The sequence below is a fragment of the Neophocaena asiaeorientalis genome, unplaced genomic scaffold (assembly GCF_003031525.2).
Source record: "Neophocaena asiaeorientalis asiaeorientalis breed wild unplaced genomic scaffold, Neophocaena_asiaeorientalis_V1.1 scaffold180, whole genome shotgun sequence".
Taxonomy (NCBI): Eukaryota; Metazoa; Chordata; class Mammalia; order Artiodactyla; family Phocoenidae; genus Neophocaena; species Neophocaena asiaeorientalis.
The window spans coordinates 352,050-377,991 of NW_020173697.1; the positions used below are offsets into that span (position 1 = coordinate 352,050).

Here is a 25,942-nt window from a genome sequence, read left to right on the forward strand (position 1 = left end):
TTCAAGTTAATCAAAAGGGGCTGGTCTGTGGTTACCAACTACTAATTACCTAAGAGGGAAACTTTTTTTCTACTATTTCTAAGAGAATTAGAACAACAAATAATTGTTCTCTCTTCAATAACTTCAGAGAAGTCAAATTTGCTTTCTTTTTCCCCAAAGATTACGTTGTCAAAGTAGCACAGTGAGATTCTTTGTAAGTATGTCTGGTGGCGTTCTGTGTTGATTTCATTAGTTCCTGTTTAAGTTAGATAAAAGTATGAAAAAAATTTGGATTCCAAATTTCCACTAGATAATATAAGACATCTTTTACTGTATTTTCAATAGAAACTTATACTTGGCACACTTAATGTATATCAGGAAATTTAAAATGTTTAAAATCATCTAATTGGTATATATGTACACTAACATAAAGGAAAAAGGAGAGGGAGGGGGAAAAGAGACCGTGAGAAAAGAAGACGATTTTTTCTTCTCTCTTGCACAAAAAAGAAAATTTCAAAAACACTTCTTTTTAAAATTGGAATTGAGTTTTTCAAAAGAGAAAATATGATCCTATGTTTTACAGGAAATCACATATCTCAATAAAAGTAAAATACTGGCATGTAAACCACAAGGTGGTGCTACAATTCCATGCTGATGCTGAATTTTTAGAAGTTTAATTGACAAAGTAGTTTCTTTTATAATCTCGATTCATAATTTTTTACAATCGAAAAAATTAAGCTAATTGGATTCATTAATTCTAGAAATATTTACTGAAACTACTAAATTCAAAGTTGTATGCTAACTTCAAAAGTTCATAATTTTAAAGTATGATGACTACACATGTACCTGTAGTAGAATATTAAAAATGCCTTCTTAAAAGTTATCTCTACTTAGAATTTTAACTTACTATTAATGTTCCATAGGTGACAAATATCAAATTACATTTATATAAGCACAGGAATAAATAAGAGAATTTATCTAGTATTTTAAAATGAATTTCATTTTTCTTTTAATTTAACTTCCTCTAGGACTTTTTCTCTCTCTAGAAAGATATATAACTTCCCATCATTTAAAAAAACAAGAAACAAAAAAACCCTCACTGTGTAACTTGTAATACAGGAATGGCCACCATCTGGGTCTGAGCTGCTGCCCTTAAAATGTGTTACAGAGTAGAGCACTAAAATACCCGGCACATCTTCACCATTGTCCAACCTGCTTTCAAATACAAAAGGAGAACCATGCCCTAACTTCCTCAACGTTAACTGAAAGCGTGTTGCTGCCTTTTGACTGAGCGTGAAATAGCTGTATTTTTGTTGTATTTCAATCTCAATGAGCAAATTTAACTTTTCATTGCAAGATATTCGTCAGTACAGATGGCAAGATGGTATGTATGAGAGCCTCCTGGGGACAACATGCAAGTCCCAGGTGGAGTGTTTCCAACAGGATGTAAGTACAAGCCTGTACTTTAAAAAACTACTTAGCACGCTGCCAACAAATGTCAACACAAAAATACAGTGCTGGAATGACTTCACGCTGTAAAAGAAATGTACTGGCACCTAAGCTTTCCTAAGAATAGTAAAACTGTAAAGCGGTATAAGCACAGCACAAAAATATTTAAGTATTTATTCAACATTGAATGAAAAAGCTAATATACCAAATGGAATTCAAATTCTCATAAAAATATTACAGTATATTAAAACTGTATAGAGAACTGTATGTACAGGAGCCAAAGTCCTAGAGAGGTTCATGCAGAAAATTCTATAATTAGTGATTTGGACATTTCAGTAACTCTGCAGTTTCTTCAAACCTGGAATATAATACATAAATAATACATTAAGTAAATAACAAATTCATAGTGAGGCATAGGAACTAGGTTGCTGCAGTTATGCTTTTGAGCCTTAAATAAATTTCAGTGATTATTTATAGGTAGTTACTGTTAATAAGTATACTATGGCCAGAAGGGGAGGAAAAACAACTGGAGTCAATTATGTGTCTTTAATTCTTGAAGCATAAGTTATTTCGGCGCATCTCAATTTCCAAAAAAAAAAATATATATATAGTTTTTTAAAGTAGTAGGCTACATGATAATCTTACACAATCTCATTTCATATTTTCTTTCAACTGTTCTTTAAAAAAATCATGTAATTTCATATTTGTACTAGATAAAAGTATCACATTTAGTACTACCATACCAACAATTTTCTGAAAAGGACTAGCAATACTTTCACAATACTTAAAATGTCTCCAAACCATCCATCTACATACACAATTTAATATTTTGATAAAGTAGTTATCAAAAATAGATAAGTTCTTGATTATCAACCAAAAACATCACTGCACTCTTTAACCTCCAATTAATTCCATTAACAATGTTTTACATCACTTGTTGGAAACAAAAACAGTGACTTATCTCACAAACGCATAACTGGAGGTGGATTTATTATCCACTGGAGTATTGAAGGAAATTCCACACCTGATTGAGAGACCTTCAAGGTTTGAAACACACATGCACATTCTTTATATATCGTAATCCAACACAATTCCCTATAGAGAAATGAATTTCTGTTGCCCCTTTCTGTTACTTACATTTTTTTCATCCTTTCCATTTTCTGGATTGTTGTTTCCTTTAATTTAAAAGCAACAAATTTAGGCCATTTCTCAAAGTAAACCATAATCAAAGATGGACCGTGAACACATAAAACACAGTCTAAAACATTGCATTAAGTACCGTTTATTTATCACAAAGAATTTTTATGAGATTAAGATTTACAGTTTCACTATTTTTCTTGCCCATGGCTGCTGCAACTAAATCTAATGCTTGCTTGCTCTCCTGACCTTACAGAGGAAATCACCTAAGTAGTTCTTCTTACCTCAGAAATCTCTTTCAAACCACAGTAATTAATAGTTGAGGTTCTGGGAGTTGAATCGGATGATACCATACTATAACCAGAGGACAAAGGAATATTTGCTTGCCTTTCCTCTTTGCTTTTTCTATCTGTGGAGAAATTAATTTTTAGGTTACCTTTTCCTTTCATAGTAGAGTCAAATATCTAAAATTTTATGTATAGAGGGAAGAAACATAAACCTCTCAATATAAAGTGCCTACTGGTATAGGTCTAGATGAGTTTTTAATATTCTTTTAGGATAATGACCTGCGTATGGAGATCTGGATGTTAAAAACTGGTCAATAAAGATCACAAAAAGTAACATTATCTTTATCATGATAGCAATCAATTGAATATGCAGGTTAATGTATTTTTAAATAAGCTACTGATCCGTGTATATTCTTTTCTTAAAATGGTGGCAACTATTACTAAAACTGACTATATGTACTTCCTAAAAATCAGGAAACATTCTACCCTAAGTTGATATGTATGGGAAAAAATTGCTTAAAATTCAGGTTCACAGATTTATTACTCTAAAGAACTGAACAACTTTCCATTTCCAGTATCTGGATATTATTCAACAAAATGATGGCAAGTCTTTCCTACCATCAAATTGGATATAGAACATCAGAGATAAGTTCCTGTCCAACCAATCTCATAAGCCCTATGTTTTTAGTCATGGTACATTTGGCTGCAAAAACAAGGCCAAAAAAAAAAAAGAAATCAGGTACCCATTTAAACTGGTTTACATAGTTTAACCGTAAGCCTACACAGACAACCTCAATCAGGGAACAAAGTGTTAGCACATGAGGACTCTGGTCTCTCATGGAGCCACAGTCTCTCCTGTCTCCTTCTCTTGGCTGTTTGCTCCATTCCTCTACTTACTAATGGGCATGAACTTCACCAAAAGCATTCCCAACTTAACATGATCCTCAGATCAGACTGGTGAACTGTCGCTCTCAACAGCAAAAGGAATTCAAACCCTCTGCTTCCAGGTAGCATGGAGAGGTAAGGTGTAATGTGTCAGGCTTCATAAATTTGACTCAACTGATCAGGGTCAGATTATACATTTTTTGAGACTAGATATTCAAATCATTCATAATCTATAATCCATTTCAGATAGTGGTCTATCTGCTCATCACTCTTAAGTCCTAGCATAGGACTAATGTGTTAAAAGTATGTTCTGTAACCTGTTATTTAAAAAGTACTAAGCCCAAACAGGTGAAATCGAACTTGGAAAAGGCAATGTTTTGCAAATAGCAGACTTCAGCATTCTTTCAATGCATAAAAACTTGATTTCTACCATATACAGATAGATACTGGTGACAGAAGCACAGACGTTATATTAGACAGACCGTAAGATAAAGTTCTTGCTCTCAAGGATCTTAGAGTTGAGCTTTGAAATTTGTTGAGTAATGAATGAAGGATAAATGGAAAAAAGTCAACTTCTACCAAATCTGAAATTTGTAGTCTATAATAAATCTACTGCCAGAAGCAGCATCTCAAATAATTTTATTTAATGCATCTCAAATAATTTTATTTAATAACCTAATTATTGAACTTGTTTTCTGTGCAATGAAACTGGCACGTGCACTGAATATGTAGTGTTGAAGAGAAAACATCAAAGCTAGTTTGCCTCTTTTCAAACACGTCCCATCATTCAACAGCTGTATGGCCTTTGGCAGTTATTTAATCTCTCTTCCTCTGTAAAATATGGGTTATAATAGCACTTATCTTGCTTTGAGAATTAAATGTTTTACTATCGCAGTTGGAACAGTGCAGGCCTGTAGTTACCACTACAATGTGTTGTTGTTAAATTGTTATACACATAGTAGCTGAAAGACTTAATGAGGTTAAACACCCACAGATTAAAAAAGTTAGCTTCATTATGAATTCTCAACTGGACAAAATATCTTTTCTGCAAATATGATTTAATTACAAACACGACAAAATTTAGACCTTTGTCTTTTCAAAAAGTGTAAGAATCAAAAAAATTAAAGCTTTAACTGAAAAGCCGCTCAGAAATCTTATCCCTGCTGCTCCGTCACGATGACAATGTCAGTAGCCTAGTGAGGTTAAGTGACACGGAGAAGATTTGTCCTAATTTTAGGTCCTTCTCATTTTATCACCATCAGTGAACTGCTGAAATGCAAGAGGTCTGTAACACTTTACAGGTTACTGACAAATGTGTTTTTTTTTCTCTTACATATATTATTTACATATGCAAAAGCTACTACTTAAGTTTAAATTAGAAACTTTGGAGGTCCATTTATTATTCTAAAGCACTTTGCAATTAAAAGAGTAAAACATCTCTAAAAGTTTGCAATTTTGTACACTGGAATTTATGCAACTACTACATGTAAGACATGTAAGTTGGCTTTTCTAGCAATCCTTGACTTATAGTCTGTAAGTTTGATATTTTCTTTGTTCTTAGGAGCTTTGCAATTTCTAAAAAAATAAGGTTTGAGGATAATTAAAATGACCAAATACTATAAAAACATTTTTGTGAAAACTCCTTACCATATCACCAATTCCAGTACGCCAAGAACTTACCCGGATTGAGATTATCCATGTCACTACTAGAAGCACAGTCTTCACTCATCTCATTAAACTCTATATATTCATCATTCTGGAATGACATGGTTTAGTATTTAGAATAAAATAAAAAGATATGTTCTCATTTTTATGCTCTTACTGCTAAGCATAAAATATATAGATGACATAATAAATACTTACTTTTGATTATTTTATTTACAAGCAAAACATAAAATTCCTACTTATAAAAAATGATCTCTTAAATGTGGAAGGAGAGAGAAAACTTGAATCTACTAACTTTCTAGGAAGGAAAGACAGACTAGGACCAGAAATGACATAACTGTCTCTAAAAGCTCAGCTCACAAGTTTGTCAGATCATCTTATTTGATGAAGAGAAAAGCAATAGTCACAACAACCATCACCAAACAGGGTGTTCCTAAACAGGCCTTCATCCCAACTGAACACTTCCCATTACCTAAGTATTCTCTTATTTAACATTCCAAATAAGAGAATAATAATGAACAAAGGAATTACTTTATTGTATCTTGAGATATTCTATAAATGTAAAGGAAAGAAAATACCTTTTTAGATAAAAGCATTTCTGTTTCAAGAAGAGTGACACGACTTAGAAGATCAGCCCAGGTTTTTTCATTCACCATCACTTTCCCTTTCATTTTTTCTTCCAAAGATTCTAATCTACTTTCTATGCAAGTCAGTTTCTTCAGCTTTTCTTGGCATTCAGCAAGCATAGTCTGTAGTGCAATAATCTCAGGATTGACTTCTGTATCCTAAAATGATCAGAAAGATTAAAAATATTACACAGATTAAAATACCTGTAATTCAGTGTATTCCCATTTCCACGTGTTGTTTCAATAGTTACAGCAGGCAGGACAGCATGAGAGTTAAGAGCGCTACTTCTGGAGCAGGCACCTTGGACACTTAAACTAGCTCATGCGAGATGCCCGATGCCTCAATTTCCTTATCTAAAAAAAAGGTGACAAGAGTGCCAACTTCATTTGGGTCTTGTAAGATTAAATGGATTAATTTGTATAAAGCTCTTAGAACAGTATCAGTTTGTATAATAAAACTATAAGTGACTAGCTTCTTTTAACTAGATCTAGCAGAAAGCTAAGAGGAAATGACCGAGAAATGAGATTGTTCCGTTTGCTATAAACGGGAAGTAAGCCTAATGGTCATCTGGTAGTTTTTTTTTTTGCGGTACGCAGGCCTCTCACTGTTGTGGCCTCTCCCGTTGCGGAGCACAGGCTCCAGACACACAGGCTCAGCGGCCATGGCTCACGGGCCTAGCCGCTCCGCGGCATGTGGGATCCTCCCAGACTGGGGCACGAAGCCGTGTCCCCTGCATCGGCAGGCGGACTCTCAACCACTGCGCCACCAGGGAAGCCCCATCTGGTAGTTTTTAAATGCCAACTGTATACCAAGATGTACAGAAGTCACAAGACATAGAAGACGGACAGAAAAAGAAGTTTTAACAGAAGCAGTAGAGACGAGACACTATAATGGGGTCTGTGGCAATAAAGTAATAGCAACGATATTCCGAGAGAAAGAGAGCAAAAGACAGCAAGGGCCCCAAAAGGAAAATGAAAAGGTGGTAATGCACCATTTTTTTCCATTCATCAATATGGGGAAGAGGTGATAAAGAACCTTCACTAAACAAAGTAGTATATCTCTATCTCTCACCAGACTGTCAATTCCTTGAAGTCAAGTCCTATGTCTTATTCATCTTTGCATTACCCATGACATCTCTCCTAGTACCCTAAATATAAGCAGCAAATAATATCTTCTGAATTATATTCAGTAAGACTTATTGATTCTTAAGTAATGGTAACAAAGATAACATGTCACAATCAATAATTTAGAAACATTCCAAAGATTAGATGCGGAAATAATCACGTATATCAAAGCAAGAAATATTGGCATCTGTTAAAGAAGTCCCAGATTCTTACTTGCCGCTCACACTTAATTTCAGGAACCTGTAATTCAGGAATCTTTATTTCAGCAGCCTTTAAGTCACAAATATCAAATGCTTCATTAACATCTGTTACTGTATCTTCAGGAATGTTAGGACCATCTTCATTGTACAGGTGCCGGATCACCACAGCTTTCTTCTGCACAGAGAAAAACATGTCAGAGATACTTCCCTGTTCTCCACAATTATTTTTAAACATACACGTAGTAATTTTTCAAAAGAAACATCCTATCTTCCATTTAAGATTTACAGAAGTTTAAATTACCACATATGCATATACTAAATATTACAAACTTATTATTTTAGGTGTGATGATACAATTGTGGTCATGATTTTTAAAAAGCATTCTTATATTTTACAAAAGTATTGAAATATTTATTCAGTGATGTCTGGGACTTGTTTCAAATGGTTTCAGGTTTGGGAGAAAAGATGTTGGGAAAAGTGGTTACAATTAAGAAGAAACAAGATTAGCAAAGAGTTGACAAATTGCTGAATCACAGAATGGATACTTCTGAACAGGTTTGAAATGTTCCATAAGAAGAAGTTATTTTTAAAAGGTTAACACACTATTCACATGTAGATAATCAAGAACTGGCTTTATGAGTAGGACTCATTACAATTTTTTTTTTGTATTAAACAAAACATAATAACTAAACAAATTAAATAATTTGTTATTTAATTTATTTAAATTAAATTATTATTTAAATAATAATTAAACAAAACATAAAACTGTCAATAACAATTCAAACTAAGGGAAAGTCCTGAGAGTAAAGGCACCAGGTCAAACCGCATTTACGTAGGACTCTTCTGCCTACTTCCTTTTCTACGGGCAATCCACGTATGAACATGAACTCAGCACATGTGACATAGAAGTCACAACTACCACCCCAGAGAAGGCACTGGGGAGGAGACAACTTGCTTCAGTATTGACTCAGTTTTTCATGTAAACAAAGGAATGCACTTACTACTCCAACTTTTCTAAACTGGAATACTTTTAATCACTATTCAAATTTCTGAGAATTAAGAATTTGATGTAATTTACAAAATTCTGATGGATAACAAAGGAAACTTTATCTTACGAAAATTAAGAAGTCTGATGTCTTCAAATTTTTTATCTTTCTTTGTTAGGACAATTTAGATCACCCCTCAGCCCCCATACTGAAATAGAAGATTGAAAAATGCATTCAGTTCTATCAACTCATACTTAGACCTTACAGTGGACCTAATCCTGTGCTAAGCACAAGGAATATAAAAAAATCAGTGTAAGAAAATCCCTGTTTAGATAAATTCTAGTTGGGAAAGGATACAAGACACTTACATTCCTTTTCATATTGCCCTCATCACCTGGAGCAAAACAGGCATATTTTTTTTAAAAGTTACTGACATAAGAGCCTTTTTCTTACAGTTAAATGTCACTACTTTTTAAAATGGCATAAAGTATAAATATCTTCACAGATTCTGTTTATATAACTCATATTTTGAATTGGGGAAAAATAATTCCCTAGATTTTACTTCAGCCAAAAAATACTCACATTCCTTTATCTAATGACACATCGGTTATTCATCTGGTAGTCTATCTTTCAATCTCAAAGGGCTTGCCCAAGGTGGAAGACAGCTGAAAGTATATTTACCATTATAAAATAATATTTTGGCTTCATTTTCCCTTGGAGATGGAAAAACTATCCCTAAAGGCATTGGACTCATTCAGCTACAGGTGCTTGAAGCAGACAAGGGCAGGGAAGATATCTACCAACAAAGAGAAAATATTCAAAACACTACCCCAAAACCAGATTATAGATTTAAGGAACTATCAATCATTGGATAATTCACAGTCCTGGTATAGAAATATGAATGTACGTAAATCGTGACCTATCACTGTAAGTAAAGGGAGGGTCTTTAGGAAGACTAGATACGTAATTAAGTGCAAATGTTCATGGTCGCAAGAGGCAGAATTAAAGATTAGAAATATAAAGAGAAAGGCTGTTCAGTTGTACGTTTCTACCCTCTTCTTATAACTTTAGGAATGTTCCCAGATAATATGTGATATGCACTGTTAAAAATCCTTACACTCTAATGTCTAAGCAGAATGTTTTACCAGATGCTAGTCAGAAAAGTGAACCTTATACGTTGGATTGACTAGGTAGGTAACTCTTAACACTACACGATGCATTCTCTTTGTATTTTCCCACCTTTCCCGAAGTCATAAACCTGCCAGTGACGTCAATGCCCACAGGTTCAGTTGATGTCTTCTCAGCGCTTGAACAAGGTTCTGACTTAGCAGAACTGATTTTTTTTCTTTGTTGTGATGGAGCCTAAAAAAAAGGTATTAAGATGTCATAAATTATGTGGGAAAGCATGATGTATATATTAAATTCCTCTATCACTTAAATTTTCATATGAAATGTGACTGCCAAATAATGCCGAGTCTAATGAGACTACACGTCTCTTGAAAACTACAAAGTGATGGAAATGTATTATGTTTGAACTATTAGTTTAGGACTAGTAGCTCCAAGTCACAAATGTGCAAAAACAAGTCACTAGTATTTAAAGCAAACATCAGGCATTGTAAGGTTACCCAGACCTGTGAATAGTGCAGTAATTGCACTATGCATTAATTTGCTGACTAGGGTATTGACTTTTTAACATTAAAATATAGCAACTTAGCCTAAGTTAAAATCTATTAATAAAATTACCTTCTCAAGACCACTCAACTCCTTGTGCTTTTTCATCACACAATTCAAAATATCACATATAATTTGGATTTTCCATTCTGCAAATCCACTTTGGAGAAACTGCTTTTTCGTCAAGATTGGTTTATAATTAAATTGATCACGAAGAAGCTGTAAAGAGGAAACAGATCAATGAAATAATTGGGAGCAATTTCTTTCAAAAATCCAAAATTATAAATGACCACCTGGTCAGGGATATACTGCCATTTTTGAGAGGCGAGAGGGGAGGATTAAGCCATTATATATAGGGCACTAAAGAAACCTGTAGGGGTGCTGTGAGTCCTGACCAGGTAGGAGAACAGGTAGGAAACAGTTAGCTAGGGATGTACCAGAGGATAGATAGCTGTCCAGAGAGATGAAAAAAGATATAAAAAGTTCAAATATCCTCATAGGTACTAAAAAAAAAAAAAAACTCCTTAGCTCGCTGAACAAGATTACTATAGCAGATATCAGAAAACCACAGTTCTATTTGTTTATAGAAATCATGACTTGATTTTTAGACAAGTTGGTAGGCTACTGAGTTTCGATTTCTCATGTATAAAATGAGAGATACAGATTAAACCAGCAATTTTCAAAACCTGCTCTGTGTGCTCTGTGGACCCTGGGATTTCCTAGAAGTGCCTCTCAGGCTTCCATGGAAGCTTTCTGGGGTGAGAGACAAAGAAAGGGAAGATTAAACAGAGACTATATTTAAAGGCTACCATTTCATCAAACTCTACCTGAAAAAGAAAAAAATCAAGATTTGATTTGATAAATGGGCTTTACTATTTTTTTAAAAAGGTTAAGAAAACCACAGTACGTGAGCAAAAATTAATGATACAAAGTAGGGTTCTGAAAAATCAAACATGAGATTAAGTTCAGGATACATATAGTACAAGTGCAGGTACTAGAGTAGATAATAAGACATGGTTTCAGACCTCAAGGAACACAAGTTGTTCCAACATAAGTTGTAGTCCCTTCTTATAAACAACTAAATTAACTCACAATTTTCTGAACCACAAACTTTACTCACTAAAACCACATTTCTCTCTAACTTCTGCCAGTATACCAAATTTTACTAAAATTTGATATAAAAAAGGCAAATGATAACCAATGACAATTACCAGTCCTCATATTCATTAGAGTATGACACATACAGCAAACTTGAATGGCATCTTGATTATAACAGGGACTGCATTTACAGGAGATAAACGCATCTGAAAATACTCTGTCAACTATGTATGTGGCATATATTTGAGTTATAATAACATTAATCTTAGGAAAACCATTCAATGACTTCTAAAAGAATTATTGTTTCATAAATTCAAAATACCTTGTAGACAGTATCTATGAAGCGTAAGTCATTCTTTGCTATGAGCTCTACATTGGAGTCCACCAGAAGTTCTGCTACATAAGGTGAATATGAGGTAAGGGAATAGCTGATGATGGGCAGAGAGGCTGCTGTGTCTCCCTTTACCAAACTGTTAGGAAAAACAGAAAAAGATTTTTAATAAGCTTAATGCCACGAAGTTGGATAATCAGGGAAATAAAAGAAATGCTGTCAAAAACTCATAATTTAACACAATAGCCATAATAATTAGGTGAGGCACAAGACCCTTTAGATTCCATCCCCTACTCTAAACCAGTATAGGCAAATTAACTATGAAACAAAAACTCTTTAGTACCAACAGTCTATTTACCACAGTATTTATTGATTTTCCAAAGCTTAGCCTTACTCGATCTAGCCCATTTTCTCCTACTAATAAAGCAAATGTACGGTCTTACAGTACACAAGTAGGCTTTACGGTTTTGCAAACACTTCTCACATTACCTCACTTGCTCTTTATCACAAAGCTGCAGAGGGAAAACATTAGGAATTCTAAGTTACAGATGAGGAAAACAGGGCTGGAAAAGCTATCAACTGTGACCAGGCTGACCAGTTTACTATCTTCCCCTGACATCAGGCCCATTTGGAATCTACCTTATTAGCTTACGCTAATTCCTCCAGCCCAGAAAGGTATCCTACTCTTCTGTTATCTGTCATTCATTCTTTGTGAATCATCAGTCAAATCTCAAGCCTCCCGTGAAGCCATCTTTCTGATCCACAAGGATCTCTCTCAGAACGACTCCCCAGGTGTTCAGGATCTGACACCTGATGCTCTGCCTTGTACTGTTGTCTAACTGTCTCCACACACAGATCTTGTTTCTCAAGAAGTGCCTTCACTGATTCTCTCACAACAAGGCACAGAAAGTATTTGTTCAACTGATGCGATAATGTACTTACTTAGAACATTTGTTTTCCACAAAATTCAAACACATACATAAATCTCCCCATCCCTGCCCAATTTTTTTCAATAAGGCAGAGAACAAATATGATAAGATTATATTTTGTTTTTTTGCAGGACAAACATAAATTGTTTCTCTTTTATGTTCGTGGGTAAAATTATAATTTACCCAATGAGAAAACTGCTCTAGCAACCTTGTCTCTCTGTAAGACACTTCAAAACAGGAACTGAAAAAGTACTTTTTTAGAGCAAAATGTGTCCATTTTATCCACATTATGAATAGAAAACAGCCAGGTCTGCATTTAATACCTCTTAAGTTAAACAGTCTCAAAAATCTTGGTTACCTAGTTTCTAAGGACTTAGACTAGAAACAGTAAGAGAAACAGACATTATAAATTGACAGGCCAACACGAAAAACAGCAGATGTCAGGAAAAAATTTTAAAATGGCAAAAAGTATACAGAATCAAAATACGCGGAGTGTGTATCTGTACGTGTACGTGTGCATGTCGGATCGGGGAGCGCAACCTGAAGCAGCAGCAAGTAGCACTACCCGTCTCAATAAACCCTGCAGACATTACTGTCTTATGAGATAATCTAAACTTGTTCTTAATGATACTCTTGGGTCAATAAGAAAATCAAATGTTTGAGTGCTGTATTCAGAAGACAGGAGAATCATCAGTATATTTTAGAATTATTCCTAACCAAAATGTCTGTTAAAATGTTAATACTTAAAGTGGGAAGAAGAAAACTTGGCTACTCAAACTGACTCAGCCCCTGCCAGTCTGGATAGTAGAGATTTCCCTGTTTTGAGGAACCAGTATACGACTGGTACACACTGTGGGAGCAGACTAGGGAATGCCTTCTGCTCCTCACATACGATGCTCGTAATAACAGTCATCAGAGCTAAAGCTTCCTTAGTCTCCTCAGTATCCATTCACTTGCAGCCTTCTCTTGGTTAGCTTTCCCTAGTTTACAAGACTATCTAGGATTCTACTGGGTTAAACCAACCCAGTTTCCCTCACTTCTTGAACATATGCCTAATCTGGACTTGTCCCTCGACACGGTCATTGAATAAATGTCTAATTAGCTTCTAAGATGTGCCAGGCAGTTCTAGATGTGGGGGGCTGCAGTGAACTAAACAAAAAGCCCCAGATGTCAGGCTGCATTCTAGTGGGGGGGAAACATTTAACCAGTCAGCCATCCCAGGGAGGAAGAAAAAGAGGTATTAAACGATAAGAGGATGATGGGAGTACTGTATTAGGTTGGCAGAATTAGAGAAGAAATGTACCTTGTGACATTCTACAAAGGCGAGTAAGTCACACTTGGAAAGTGGAAACTAAAGCAAAAGGTTTAAGTGAGATAGCTTAATAACAATCTTCAAACATGGTATAAATTGTCATAAGAAATCTATTAACTAGACTCTCCCGGATCAAAAAGGAATACCACCCAACTCAGTGTGCAAGGGTGGTAAATTACAGAACTAATGAAATCCATTACACTTCCGTGAGATTAAACGTTGTATAGAGACCACACCTGATTCTAACAATATTGAGCTCCTACTTCTAAAAGTTGTTTTAAATCTCCTGAGTTGGAATTTGTCATTAATTCCTACTTAGAAACAAACTCCTGACTGCTTTCTAAAAGTCTCTTAGTCATTTCAAGGAAAAAATGTAAAGGACCCAGATAAAATCCAGATTTTTATTTAGATACTCCCCTCATGTCAAGCATTACCTCACATCATTACTGAAAATAATACAAAGAAGTTTGATATTGTAGCTCACCCTACACAATCCACCTCTCTAGGATAATTCAGCGAGCGAAGCACTTGTTCTAGGTTCCGTAAGCTTCTTTTTAAGTCACCTGTTGCCATTATTTAACATTCGATTCAGCTCCAGCTTTGGAAATTATCTAAATTTTCACCTAAAAAAAAAAAATCCATGAAACACTGCTCAACTCTTTGTATCTTTGAAGCTTCTCTAATCTCTTTTGTTCAATCTCGTACACACTTACCATATTTATCTTAGCTATTTCTCCCCTAATTCATCTTCCCTACTGGTGTAGTAACGTCTTGTACCTTCCATATACTCCTGAATGTCAGGTGCACTTTTCCCCCCTCAATATTTTTTCACTAAAAAAATAAGTTTGCCTTATGTTCATCTTCTAACAGTGTGTCTGATATCATATGACACTCTCCCAAATACTTAATGGTACAACAAAGTACAATTTGGGAAGACACATCACCCTAAAATAATCTCCATCAATGAGTATTGTGGATGCTTATAAAGGGTACATAATAAAAATCAGTAAGAAATGGAGACAAAGAAATTTAGCACAGATTTGGTCAGTATTCCCAGGGTTCTGAACTTACATAGTTGTAAATCAGATCGTTTGCTTAAAAAAAAAAAATAGATAAGTTAAAACAAATTCAGAATTCAGCTGGTTAAATATGGCAGCTGGTTAAATGCATGTTACCTTCATTCCCTTTTCTAAACACCACTAAAATGAAAGTAAATGATTAGAAACCATATATACTCATCAGGGTAAAGAAAACCAGAGGGGATTCCACATGACAAAGGATGCGTCAACAAAATTTTGGAAGATGGAAAATGGATGGATGGGTGATAACCAACCTAGCAGAGCAAAGGTAGGTCAATCCCATCCTCCTGTTTAGGAGGAAAGCCAACAACAGCAACAGGTTCAGAAATGAGGGGACCTGATACTTCTGAAAGGCTGAAGGGTAAGGCCATGGCCTTGAAATAAGAACGATTATTTGAAAGTCCGTATAAGAAGCTGCTAAACCCCAGACTTTTACTTTCCCTCTGCTTCCCCTCCCACCCCCCACCCCCAGACACATATAACTTGCTCAGCTATAGGCAACTACCTCTGATTCCCCAGGTTTAGCAATGAGTTTTTAGAAAATATCAGCACAACCCATAAAAAAATTGACTTGGAATTCATTAAGATTAAACTTCTGTTCTACAAAATACACTGTTAAGAAAATGAAAAGACAGGCTGCAGTCAGAATATTCATAAAACACACACTGGATAAAAGACTTGTTTCCAAAGTATACAAAGAATTCTTAAATGTAAGAGTAAGAAAACAAACAAGCCAATTTAAAAATGGGCAAAATATCTGAAAATCTCATTAAAGAAGATACACAGATGGCAAGTAAGCATATAAGATGCTCAACATCGAATGTCTTTAAGTAATTACAAATTTAAAAAATGATACCACTGCATATCTATCACAATGGTTAGAATCCAAAAAACTGACAGTACCAAATGCTTATGAGCATATGGAGCAACAGGAACTCTCATTTTTGGTGGGTGGGAATGCGAATCGCATAGCCATTTTGGAAGACAGTTTGGCAGACTCTTACAAGGCTAAATACCATACAATCAGCAATCGTGCTTAGAGTTATTTACCCAAGTGACTTGAAAATTTAAGGCACATACAAGATCCTGCATGCAAATGTTTACAGCAGCTCTGCTCCTAATCACCCAAAACTGTAAGCAGTCAGGATGTCCTTCAATAGCCAAATGAGTTTAAAAAATTAACACATCCATACGACAGGACATTATTCAGCAATAAAGAAAGAGCTATGAAGCCACAAAAAGACACGAATGAACCTTAATGCATATTGCTAAGTAAAAGGAACCAGTCTGAAAAGGGTACATATTGTTTGGTTTCCATTTTATGATATTCTGGAAAAGGCAAAACTGTAGAGACAATAAAAACTACAGAGACCACGGCTGCAAGGATTCAAAGGTAAGAGGGAGGGTCACATACAGGTAATGTGCAAAGCTACCTCACAGAGGGGGTGGATGGAAAAGCTGCTAAGTAACTTTGGGAATGAGTGGAGCCTGTGAGACTAAAGGCAAAATGAGCTGCACAGAAACACTGTACTCCAGTGTATAAAGTTGTTTCCCGTGTACATATGAGTTAATTCCACATATATGCTGGAATTGAACAGTTAAGCAAATGGATGGCTAAATAGTAGAAGCCAGGATTCGCACTGCTGGAGTGGGAATTTACAGATAAGCAAGGGGACGAGATTGGAATGAGCCACGCCTCATGGTTTAGTTAGACATGCAAGTATGAACTCATGTTTAGCTTAGTATAGATGCAGAATATGTGTAATGCTGGATTCCTGGAGAAATGGCCAATTCTAGGACTGGGTCAGGAAATATATGAGATGAGCCTGAGGCATTATATAATTCTAGAAAGTAAGAAATTACACACAAAACAAACAAACCAATCCCACACGTATGTCATAGGGACACAGGAACCAAATGAAACAGCTTCCAGTGGTCAAAGCTGAAACAACAACAAACTCAGGCATTTGATAAAATTCAACATTTAGGATATAATTCTTAGGACGTTAGGAATAGAAGGGAACTGCCTGCAGTTATCTGCAGGATACCTACAAAAAATTTACTGCAAACATCATATGTAAAGGTGAAATACTGAAAGCTTTCTTCCTGAGACTGGGAAAAGGCAAGCTTATCCACTCTCACCATTTCTATTCAATACTGTACTAGAGGTCTTAGACAGTACAAAAATACAAGAAAAAGAAATAAAAGGAATAACGACTAAAAAGGAAGAAATAAAAATGTCATTAGTCACAGACAACATAATTGTATTTGAAAAAATCCAAAAGAAATCAAATGGATTTAGCACGGCTGCTGGATAGCAGGCCAATATACAAGTATCAATTGTTATTTCTCTGTACTACCCAAATAGTTTCTAAATTATGTTTAAATATGTTAAAAAATATATGTGTAAATAATTCACTAGCCTCCAATATCATAAACATGTGAATAAATGTAAAACGGATCTGTGAGACCTCAAAACAAAAAATCCAGAAAACTTCACTGAGATAAATTAAAGAAGCCCTAAATAAGAGGTCTACATCTTGAGCAAGGATTTAAAGACTCAGTAAGTCGATCCATAATTCAATGTATTCCCTCCATGCCATCCCTCCCCAAAACTCCCTGCAGTTTTTTAAAGGTAGAAATTGACAAGCCGATTCCAAAATTTGCATAGATATGCAAAAGATAAACAATAAATAACACAATGCTGAAGAAGATCAAAATTGGAAAATTCAACCACTGGATAGTGAGACTCAGTATAAAGTTAAATTTAGAATTATTGAAAATATCTACAAACAGAACAATGGAATGGAATAACGTACAGAAATAGACCATGCATACAATGACACTAGACTTATGACAAAGTTGATGCAGAGTAGCACTGGAAAATGGATGGTCTTTTTCAATAAATGGTACTGTGTCAACTGAATATCCAAATGGGATAAATAAATCCTGACCCCTTGATGTAAAGAGTACCTCACATCCTTCATAATTAATTCCAGGTATGTTGTTGAAGATCTACATGTAAAATGTAAGACAAATAGAAAAATAGGTCACTGACATTAAAAACAAAACAGAACAACACATAAATCAGGTGAAGTAGAGTGAGTACGGTCATTTCCCCCTAGTCAACATCCCAGCAGCTGCCTAGGATACAAATCACCTTCTTACACACCTTCCCTATATCTACACATAACCAGAGGTGGGCTAGCAATTCCCCAAATCCTAAATTTAGTAAGCTTTCTATTTTAAGCCACTGGCCACCCAGCTCTGTACCCTTTCCTCCTCTTAAAGAACATAGAACATTCCTGTTCCAAGCTTCCTCTCCTTTATCAAAATGGTAAAGAACACGTTATTGAATATACTTTTAAATGCTCACGCGTGGGTTTTAGTCAATATTTTTCAGCCAACCAATTACTTCAACTAAACACATTTTTAGGCAGAGGGAATTTCAAGTAGTGTCAAATGGGAGGGAACTAGAGAAAAGAGGAAGTGATCCTAAAAATCACATTCTACAATATATTGGCCAAGAAGGGTAAACCTTCTTTAACATCTTTTAGGATGACTGGGGGATTTATGTGCATATGGAAGCGGTTGAAGATGACTTCCCAAGACCAGTCTTTATTTTCCTGGGAAAGACAAAGTGGGAACTAATCTGGCTGTTGAATGCAAAAAAATATATATTCTTGGGTGTTGCCCCTGGCCAATATAGTAGGTGTTAGCTCGTTTTAAGTTCCAGACCCACGTATCGTAACACAATTCTTCTAGGGGGACCTTTTCTCCTAAGACATTCTATAATTTTAATATAAATTTTATCTCTTCCCACAGACTTCCTTTAATCCTTTCAGATGTATGTTCCATCTTTGCGGTACATGGAATTTTTGTCTTATTTAACACTTTAAGGTATCTTTCCGTCCTTCCTTTCTCTGAAGTCCTGTAACATATACCAATGTCTCATTATTTCTACCTTTGGTAATGGAATTTCTGACAACAAAGTATGTCCCTGGAACACATCCTCTTCAGTACCAGCAGAATAAATATTTTGAAGAAGAGTAAGATACAGGTACAGCTGGGATCTGCAGGTGAAAGAGATAAGTGATAAACAGGATAGAAAAAACAAAGGGGTTAAAACATTTTTGAGTATTATAGAAAAAAATTACAGCTACTGCTCTACACTTTCATGAAAGGCTTTACTTTTCTATTATAAAACTGAAAAAAATCCTAGAAATTAAGACATTAAAAAAAAAGCCAATTTAGGACTTGTGCACATTTAAACATAGTAGTTTCAGACATGAAAAGTAACTTTTTAAGAAATCGCTTAACATTCTCGCTTTATAACCCTTATAAAAAGAAATTAAAAGACAAAAGCATATATCACTCAGCTTGTAGCACAGATTCAACCATTAAAATGGTCTCATATTGCTTCCTAGCTTCCTCCAGAAAGTTCTCTGCGACTAGTTAGGTCTGCCCCACTGAATTTATTACAGGAGACATCGTGGAAATGGTATAAAATAGCATTTTTAAGATTTTTAATCTAGTTGAATCTCACCGTTGTTAGAGGTCATTAAATGATGCCTCCCAATGGAACGCCATTGAACTCAGTGATTTTTGTTCAGAATGAAGCAACTACACCGACTGGTGTAAAGATGACGGTCGAGGGCTAAGAGTTTGTGACAGCTCATAACGCTAAATATTATCTATCAAAAATAGAGGAGAGGGCTTCCCTGGTGGTGCGGTGGTTGAGAGTCCGCCTGCCGATGCAGGGGTCACGGGTTCGTGCCCCGGTCCGGGAAGACCCCACATGCTGCAGAGCGGCTGGGCCCGTGAGCCATGGCCGCTGAGCCTGCAATTGGGGAAAACGGGGAGTAAGGGTCAAGTATATAACTCTGTAGGATTGCTGTGTTCATATATAAAACCGTTAAAAGGTTTGTGGATAATTTTAGAAAAACAGTCTACTACAGCCCTAATTCCGGAATCCAAATTTCAAGATTGATTTTTTTTTTTACGGTAAGGGAAAAAGCGGAGAAACACTGAAACACTAGGGAAATGTAAAGCAAGGAAAACATCAACTATTCTCAGCTCTTCCTTCTCATCAGTATTTCCGAGGAGCCGGACTGCCCCTCAGCTCAGAGGCTCCAACAGCAAGAATCGGTCCGTCTAGGACTTCCCACCCTAAGTTACAACCTGATCTGAGAATATGAGCTCTCCCCATTTCTTCGTTATCAAAAGGATATCCCAGTCGGGTTCATGGGCAAGGCACGTCTAGCGCTCTCCTCCCTTGCACTTGATTTAAAAGGATGAAAAGGCAGCCCTGGTCACTCGCCCCAGCCGGGGCCTCGGTTAGGGCAGCAGAGAGAGGCGACCCCGGCCCATCCCGGGGCGCAGCCCCGCCTGCACCCCCGCGCTCACCCAGCAGCGGCCGAGCAAAGAACGGGCTCCAAAGGCCTCCGGCCCCGCACAACGGGCAGAGGAGGTGGTAGCATGTGCAATCCCAGAGCCCCAGGAGCCCAGCCTCCAGCAACGACTCCCTGCGGCCCGACGCCGATGCCGGGACGCGCTTCTCCAGCCGACCGTTTGTATTCTGAGCAGCGGGTGGAAGCCCGCCACGCACCGCGGCAGGACCTTCCAAGCTGCCGGCGCCCCTGCGCTCCTGGATTCCCCGCTGCAGATTCCACAGCACGTTCGTACAGAGCCCTGGAAAGACTGACCCTGCCGAGAGTCTTTTCTACGTCCAGTCCGATCCCAAGGTGCAGATTCGAAGTCTGCCCGGTTCTGAGGCTCACAGGGGCTCGGACTGCGAAGTGAGAGACCGGGACTCTGTGGCGAATCGTAGATCGAGGGGATAAAAATACTTCTTCTTGAAGCGCCCCCGAATACGGACGTCACTTCCGGCAACAATAGGAAACGTCAAAACTCGGAGAGTCGGCCGCTCAGGCTGCTGCAGCCTGGGGCACGCTGAGTTCGGAGGGATCAGGTGCTGTTTCTGGGATTCTCCCCGACCTCACCTCCACCAGCGTGAACAAATAAAGTTTGAACCGGCTTCTCCATGGCCTGGGCACCCCTTCCCGGCTGAACCATTTTCTTTTTGGCTGAAAGCCCCCGCCCAGAGGCCGATTCGTCGCGGCGGCGGTGGGGAATCGCAGGTCGCTCAGGTAAGGGTGTCCTCCTAGATATTTCAGAGTTCTTGCCTCTCTTCCCTGTACACCCCTACTTTTCTTCTCGGAAATGATGACCATCGGTGCGCCAGTTGGCAGAAACTTGCCAACCAGCGAGACTTTGGAGCCAATGGCTGTGCGAAGCACCTTGAGTGACAGCGGTGTTGGCTAATTAAAACGAGGAATCCGTGTCAGGAGGCGGGAGTAGGTGTGCTCCTTGTGTTCCTGGGTCACTGGGGACCCCTAGGTCAGCTTGGGACCCCAGGTAGGACCCGGCTTCACTCTGAAATAAAGCCGGGAAACAGCAGAGGTTACGCTCTTCTAGCCCAGGTGTTGCTTTCCAAGTAGAATGTGTTTTTGGTGCATAGGCAGAGTTTTTGGCTCTTAACATACTTTTTACAGTAACGTGAATGCAAACATATCCAGTTAAGGTCACGATGGATTGCCAGTTGCTTCAGCCGTTAAACTTTGGTTATAAACTCGGCAGATTCTTAACTTGTCTCTTGCTTGTTTCTCTGTGACTAGGTTCTAGTTTCTTATATGGTGGGTGCTCACTTTATTATTAAAATTGGGTGAAATCACAAATGGATCCTAATCCTCAGTCGTTTAAGGGTTTTGTTTTATTTTTAGGTTCTGTATGTATTTAGTAATTTAATAATTGAATCTACTTCTTTTAACAAGTGGAGTCTTTATTTTCAAGGATCCCAGGTATTTCCATATCAATAGATTATGACCTTTATTATTGCAAAGTGAAGCTAATTTATGTTTTCCATTTCAGCTTTACATATATTTTTTTAATGTTGCAGCTGGTGACCATATTTCTGGGGTAGGGAGAATTTTTACCCCCTACGAAAATGGTTCACAAACTTGAGTAGATATCAGAATTAAGAATAAATTTTATTCTCTTTTCGGGTTGAGTAGGAAACTCGCCATTTTTATCCAGTTAACTTGACAGTTTGTCTGAGATACTGTATACAGTATGGCAGCTGACTTTCACTCAAGTGAGCAATCCAAGAGAGAGCACCCAAGACTCTCTCTAGTCTTCTGTAAGCTAATCTCAGAAGTGGCATCCCATCACTACTGCCATATTCTGTTGATAGGAGTCAATAAATCCAACTCAGTCACTGTGGAGAGGATTACACAAGGGCGTGAGTCCCAAGACGCAAGGGCCTATGGGAGCCATTTAGAGGCGACCTAACACAGACACCCTGGCTAATAACATTTAGGAGTTAATAGATAGAAATAACTGAGCAAAAATAGGCCTGATTGTAATGAAATAGACAAACTTATACATGGATTTTATTTCTTGGAAAGTTGTTTTTTTTTTCCTGGGGGGGTTGTCTTTTTTTTTTCTGCTAAATGCCTGAAGAGAGGCTTATTATTTTTCTTGGAAGGCTTTGCTTGAGGAATGACATGTGTGAGAGGAAAGTTTGTGTTTTTAAGGTGTACGTGAACAGAGCATATCACAACTGGAGACTGTGTATTCCTTACCCATTGCCATTTTATATGGTTGAAATGGTTTCAAAATAAACATGAGCAAAGATAGCTTTAAAGGTGGAAAGAAGTTAGGAAAGGCTAGAGGTAAGCCTTTCTAGTGTAGAAAGAATGTGGCAGTCTCTATGTTGGTATGAGAGCAAACGGGTGGGAGAGGTCTGTCTGAGAACAGAAATGTGTTTGTGTGTTTGTTTTTAAGCATTATTAGATGTCAGGTACCACCTTCTTTCAGCATTACCTGGGCGCATATCACCAGCACAGCTTTTGTCAGTGAACCAAATGAGCTTATTGGAAATGAAAGGTACGGGCTTCCGGGTTTATTGTGACACTGTTTTGGCCTTGACCCACTGTAAAATTGCCTATGCTTCTTCCAGGTTTGAAAGATGTTGTCATCTTTTATACCTCAGGTGCTTAACGCCAGCCCGACTGTGTCAATCCTCAAATTGTAGATTTGGCTTTTAAATAGGTACTCCCTATCAGGTTAACATAGTTGATTTATAGTAGGTTACAACCAATTAATTAGTGTAGTTTTGGGTCCTTAGATGTCTGCTAAATTTAGTTTTGGCCCCTTAGATGTCTGCCAGATTTTAAACAGGTGCTTGCTAAAATAACACAGTTGAAATACTTCATTCACAAAATATCTTATGGTAATAACTAGATAAGCTGAACCATGTCTTGTGATTTATTACACTTATTATCAGTTTAATAGGGAATGTTTTGTGTGTTTATTGTGCTTAGAATTGCATAAATTAAAAGATAGTTATTTTCCTTATTTCACGATACAAAAACATGAATTACCAAGAAATTACCTTTTCTTTGATCACAAAGCATTGAAATTAGTCATTCAAATTTATGATTTTATCATTCATTACTTAACCAACTGCTATGTATTGATACAACTCTCTTTTTTTCCTACATTTTGATTCAGATTTGGAAACTGAGGCTAATCCATTGGCTGACCTATGATAATGTGTCAAAATCATTAACATGAAGTCTATGAATTATACATTAACTCACGTTGCATTTCCATTGAATTATTTTACTTACTATTTTAAAACAACTTTAATGAAATACATCCACTTCTAGAAATTTATGTTCTCCATTTCTTTATTTTTTTCTCGTGGTTTTGTTTTACTGACATTTATTGACATAGATTCTCCAGTGAAACTTGAATGAGTTTATATTCTATTTAGGGCAAGTGCTTTTGTGATGTAGATAGAGATGAGAAAAGATATTTGCTTTCAAGTTTAGGCTGTTTGGGAATTTAGCTCTGTGATCAGCAGTTTGTGTATTCTGCAAGAGCAGATTGCAGGGGATTTCATAAGCTATTTGAAAGAAGGAACAAGATTTTAGCAAGTGAGCCATGCTTGGAGAGCCCCTATCTGCTCATCCTGAGCAGTGATTTGTAGAAGTCATGGACATGGGGGGAAAGAGATGGAAAGGACAGGTGCTAAATACACATACACAGGCACACATACGTCCATCTCCATCACCTCTTCCTTTTATTTTAATTTTTTAGGATTTTCTCATTTTTATAGGATCATAGAATTTTATAGCAAAAAGAGAACTTAGGGATCATCAAGTTCAAAACCCGCTTTTTTTTTTTTTTTTTTGCGGTACGCGGGCCTCTCACTGCTGTGGCCTCTCCCGCTGTGGAGCACAGGCTCCGGACGCGCAGGCTCAGCGGCCATGGCTCACGGGCCCAGCCGCTCCACAGCACGTGGGATCTTCCCGGACCGGGGCACGAACCCGTGTCCCCTGCAACGTCAGGCGGACTCTCAACCACTGCGCCACCAGGGAAGCCCTCAAAACCCGCTTTTTACCGGTGAGGAAAGTGAGGCTTTGAGTATTGTGCCCTCTACTCACAACTAGTTGAAGGAGCCTGAATCAAGCTCATGTTTTGTGTCAGTCTGTTTTCATTGTTAGATGTTTTCTCATCTCACTTCTGACTTTCCTATTGGCTCCTGTCAATATTTATTTTATGTTAATACCTTGTCTTATTTGTGTAAAAGCAATTCAGTGAGAATTACAGTTTTTGTTTTGTTTTCCCATTTTTTTTATTATGGTGAAATATACATAACATAAAATTTACCATCTTAGCTTTTTTTTTAAATTTTTTGCAGTACGTGGGCCTCTCACTGTTCTGGCCTCTCCCTTTGCGAAGGGGCCCAGCCGCTCCGCGGCATGTGGGATCTTCCCGGACTAGGGCACGAACCCGTGTCCCCTGCATCGGCAGGCGGACTCTCAACCACTGCGCCACCAGGGAAGCCCCATCTTAACCATTTTTAAGTGTACAGTTCAGTGGCATTAATAAACACATCGTTTTGTTTTTTAATTCCCCAACTCTCATAGGAATGGCTTTGCAGTCAGTGGGCATGGAGTGTGGTGTGCCATGAGGAGGTAGGTTGGGATGTGCTGCCATGACCACTGCTGATTGCAGTTGGGTTGAGTAAAGAGTGCAGTTAAAGAATCAGTGTAATTAAAAATAATGCCAGTGAGAAATTCAATAGATTTATTTTATTTGAAAGTTAAAACAGACAGTGGAACATCTCTTGCAAAAGAAGCTGAAGAAATAAGTGAAATTAAATAAGCCCCCAATTCTCTGCTTTTTGGTTACATTTTAAATGACATCTTAATGTTTACATTTGTTTAGATACCATTTGGTAACACTCATTACAGAATCAAAGAACAGGAAAAAACCTTCAGAAAACAAAGTAATATTGTAAATCTTTTTCGAATTAAAATAAAAACCTACAATGGTATGCTTTTTAGTAGCAAAAACTGCTCTTGCAGGACCAGATCTTTAAATTTAATGACTGGTTTTTTTTGTTTTGTTTTGTTTTTTTATGTTTTTAATGTACCCTGTGACCTCTTAGTACTTAGCTATTTCCCTTTTCTCCTGAAAAAGGCCTCCTTGTGGACTTACCCTTCCTTCATTTCTCTACAGTTGTTGCCTTTCAGTGTTAGAAGTGTGATTGGTTATCAGGTTTTTTTCTTTTCTTTTTTTCCCCTCTACTCAGTCTGTTCTAAACTACTTTGGTGGTCTGCTCTTTTGGAAGTAGAGAAGTAAATGTTGGGCTGCCAATTTGGTTATATATGTATAAAATATTTTCTCATAGAATCTCCCATGTTCTTATGCCTTTGAGTAATATCACATGATAACACTTAAAAAGATTTTTAAAACCTAAAGTAACCAAAAATCTAGTTGTTACTTTCTCATTGGAAAAAAATTGAAAATCTCTAAGAAGATATAAATGAGTGAATTTCCTCATCTTTAAGGCAATAGAATTTACATGTTAGAGATAATTCTTTTGGTACACATTTTAGATCTTTATCTGAGATAGGAAATTTCTTATTTGTAAACCCCACTATTTAGACACTTAAGAAATATTGAAAAAAACTAACCATTTATAATGAGTGTTTAAAGTAGCTCATTCATGTCACTCATAAAGTAGCTCATTCATGTTAAACCCGTGATTTAACACTGCTTGCTCAGGAAGAGACTTTATGGAATCTCGTTTGCTTCAGACAAAAGTG

General features: G+C 37.0%; 2 protein-coding genes across 4 annotated transcripts in view; one reads left to right on the forward strand and one right to left on the reverse strand.

The window, feature by feature from the left end:
* Positions 1 to 836: 836 nt before the first annotated feature.
* CEP44 (centrosomal protein 44) lies at positions 837 to 20,185 on the reverse strand. 3 transcript variants are annotated; one of them, XM_024750503.1, is made up of 12 exons: positions 20,166 to 20,185; positions 18,724 to 18,832; positions 14,165 to 14,303; positions 11,431 to 11,578; positions 10,083 to 10,229; positions 9,579 to 9,701; positions 7,367 to 7,528; positions 5,981 to 6,187; positions 5,418 to 5,493; positions 2,850 to 2,974; positions 2,566 to 2,603; positions 837 to 1,786 (listed from the first exon to the last, which is right to left on the reverse strand). In XM_024750503.1, exons 3-12 carry the CDS (start codon positions 14,251 to 14,253, stop codon positions 1,744 to 1,746), a joined length of 1,158 nt encoding a protein of 385 aa, XP_024606271.1. In that variant the 5' UTR covers positions 14,254 to 14,303; positions 18,724 to 18,832; positions 20,166 to 20,185; the 3' UTR covers positions 837 to 1,743. The 3 variants fall into 3 exon arrangements, with proteins under 3 accessions (XP_024606271.1, XP_024606274.1, XP_024606273.1); XM_024750506.1 differs by lacking the exon at positions 2,850 to 2,974; XM_024750505.1 differs by lacking the exon at positions 2,566 to 2,603.
* A 447-nt stretch (positions 20,186 to 20,632) lies between these two features.
* Positions 20,633 to 25,942, forward strand: part of FBXO8 (F-box protein 8) — a 39,108-nt gene continuing 33,798 nt past the window's right edge. Inside the window, exon 1 of the mRNA XM_024750536.1 lies at positions 20,633 to 20,908. The gene's annotated coding sequence lies outside the window, so the exon portion shown is untranslated. The remainder of the gene's footprint in view (positions 20,909 to 25,942) is intronic.

Coding starts and splice junctions, on each gene's coding strand:
- CEP44 (XM_024750503.1), bottom strand. CDS start 14,253: ATGGCAACAGGTGACTTAAAAAGAAGCTTACGGAACCTAGAACAAGTG. Junction 6,188..7,366: donor AAATTAAGTGTGAGCGGCAA/GTAAGAATCTGG, acceptor TGATCATTTTAG/GATACAGAAGTCAATCCTGA. Junction 5,494..5,980: donor AAATGCTTTTATCTAAAAAG/GTATTTTCTTTC, acceptor ATGTCATTCCAG/AATGATGAATATATAGAGTT.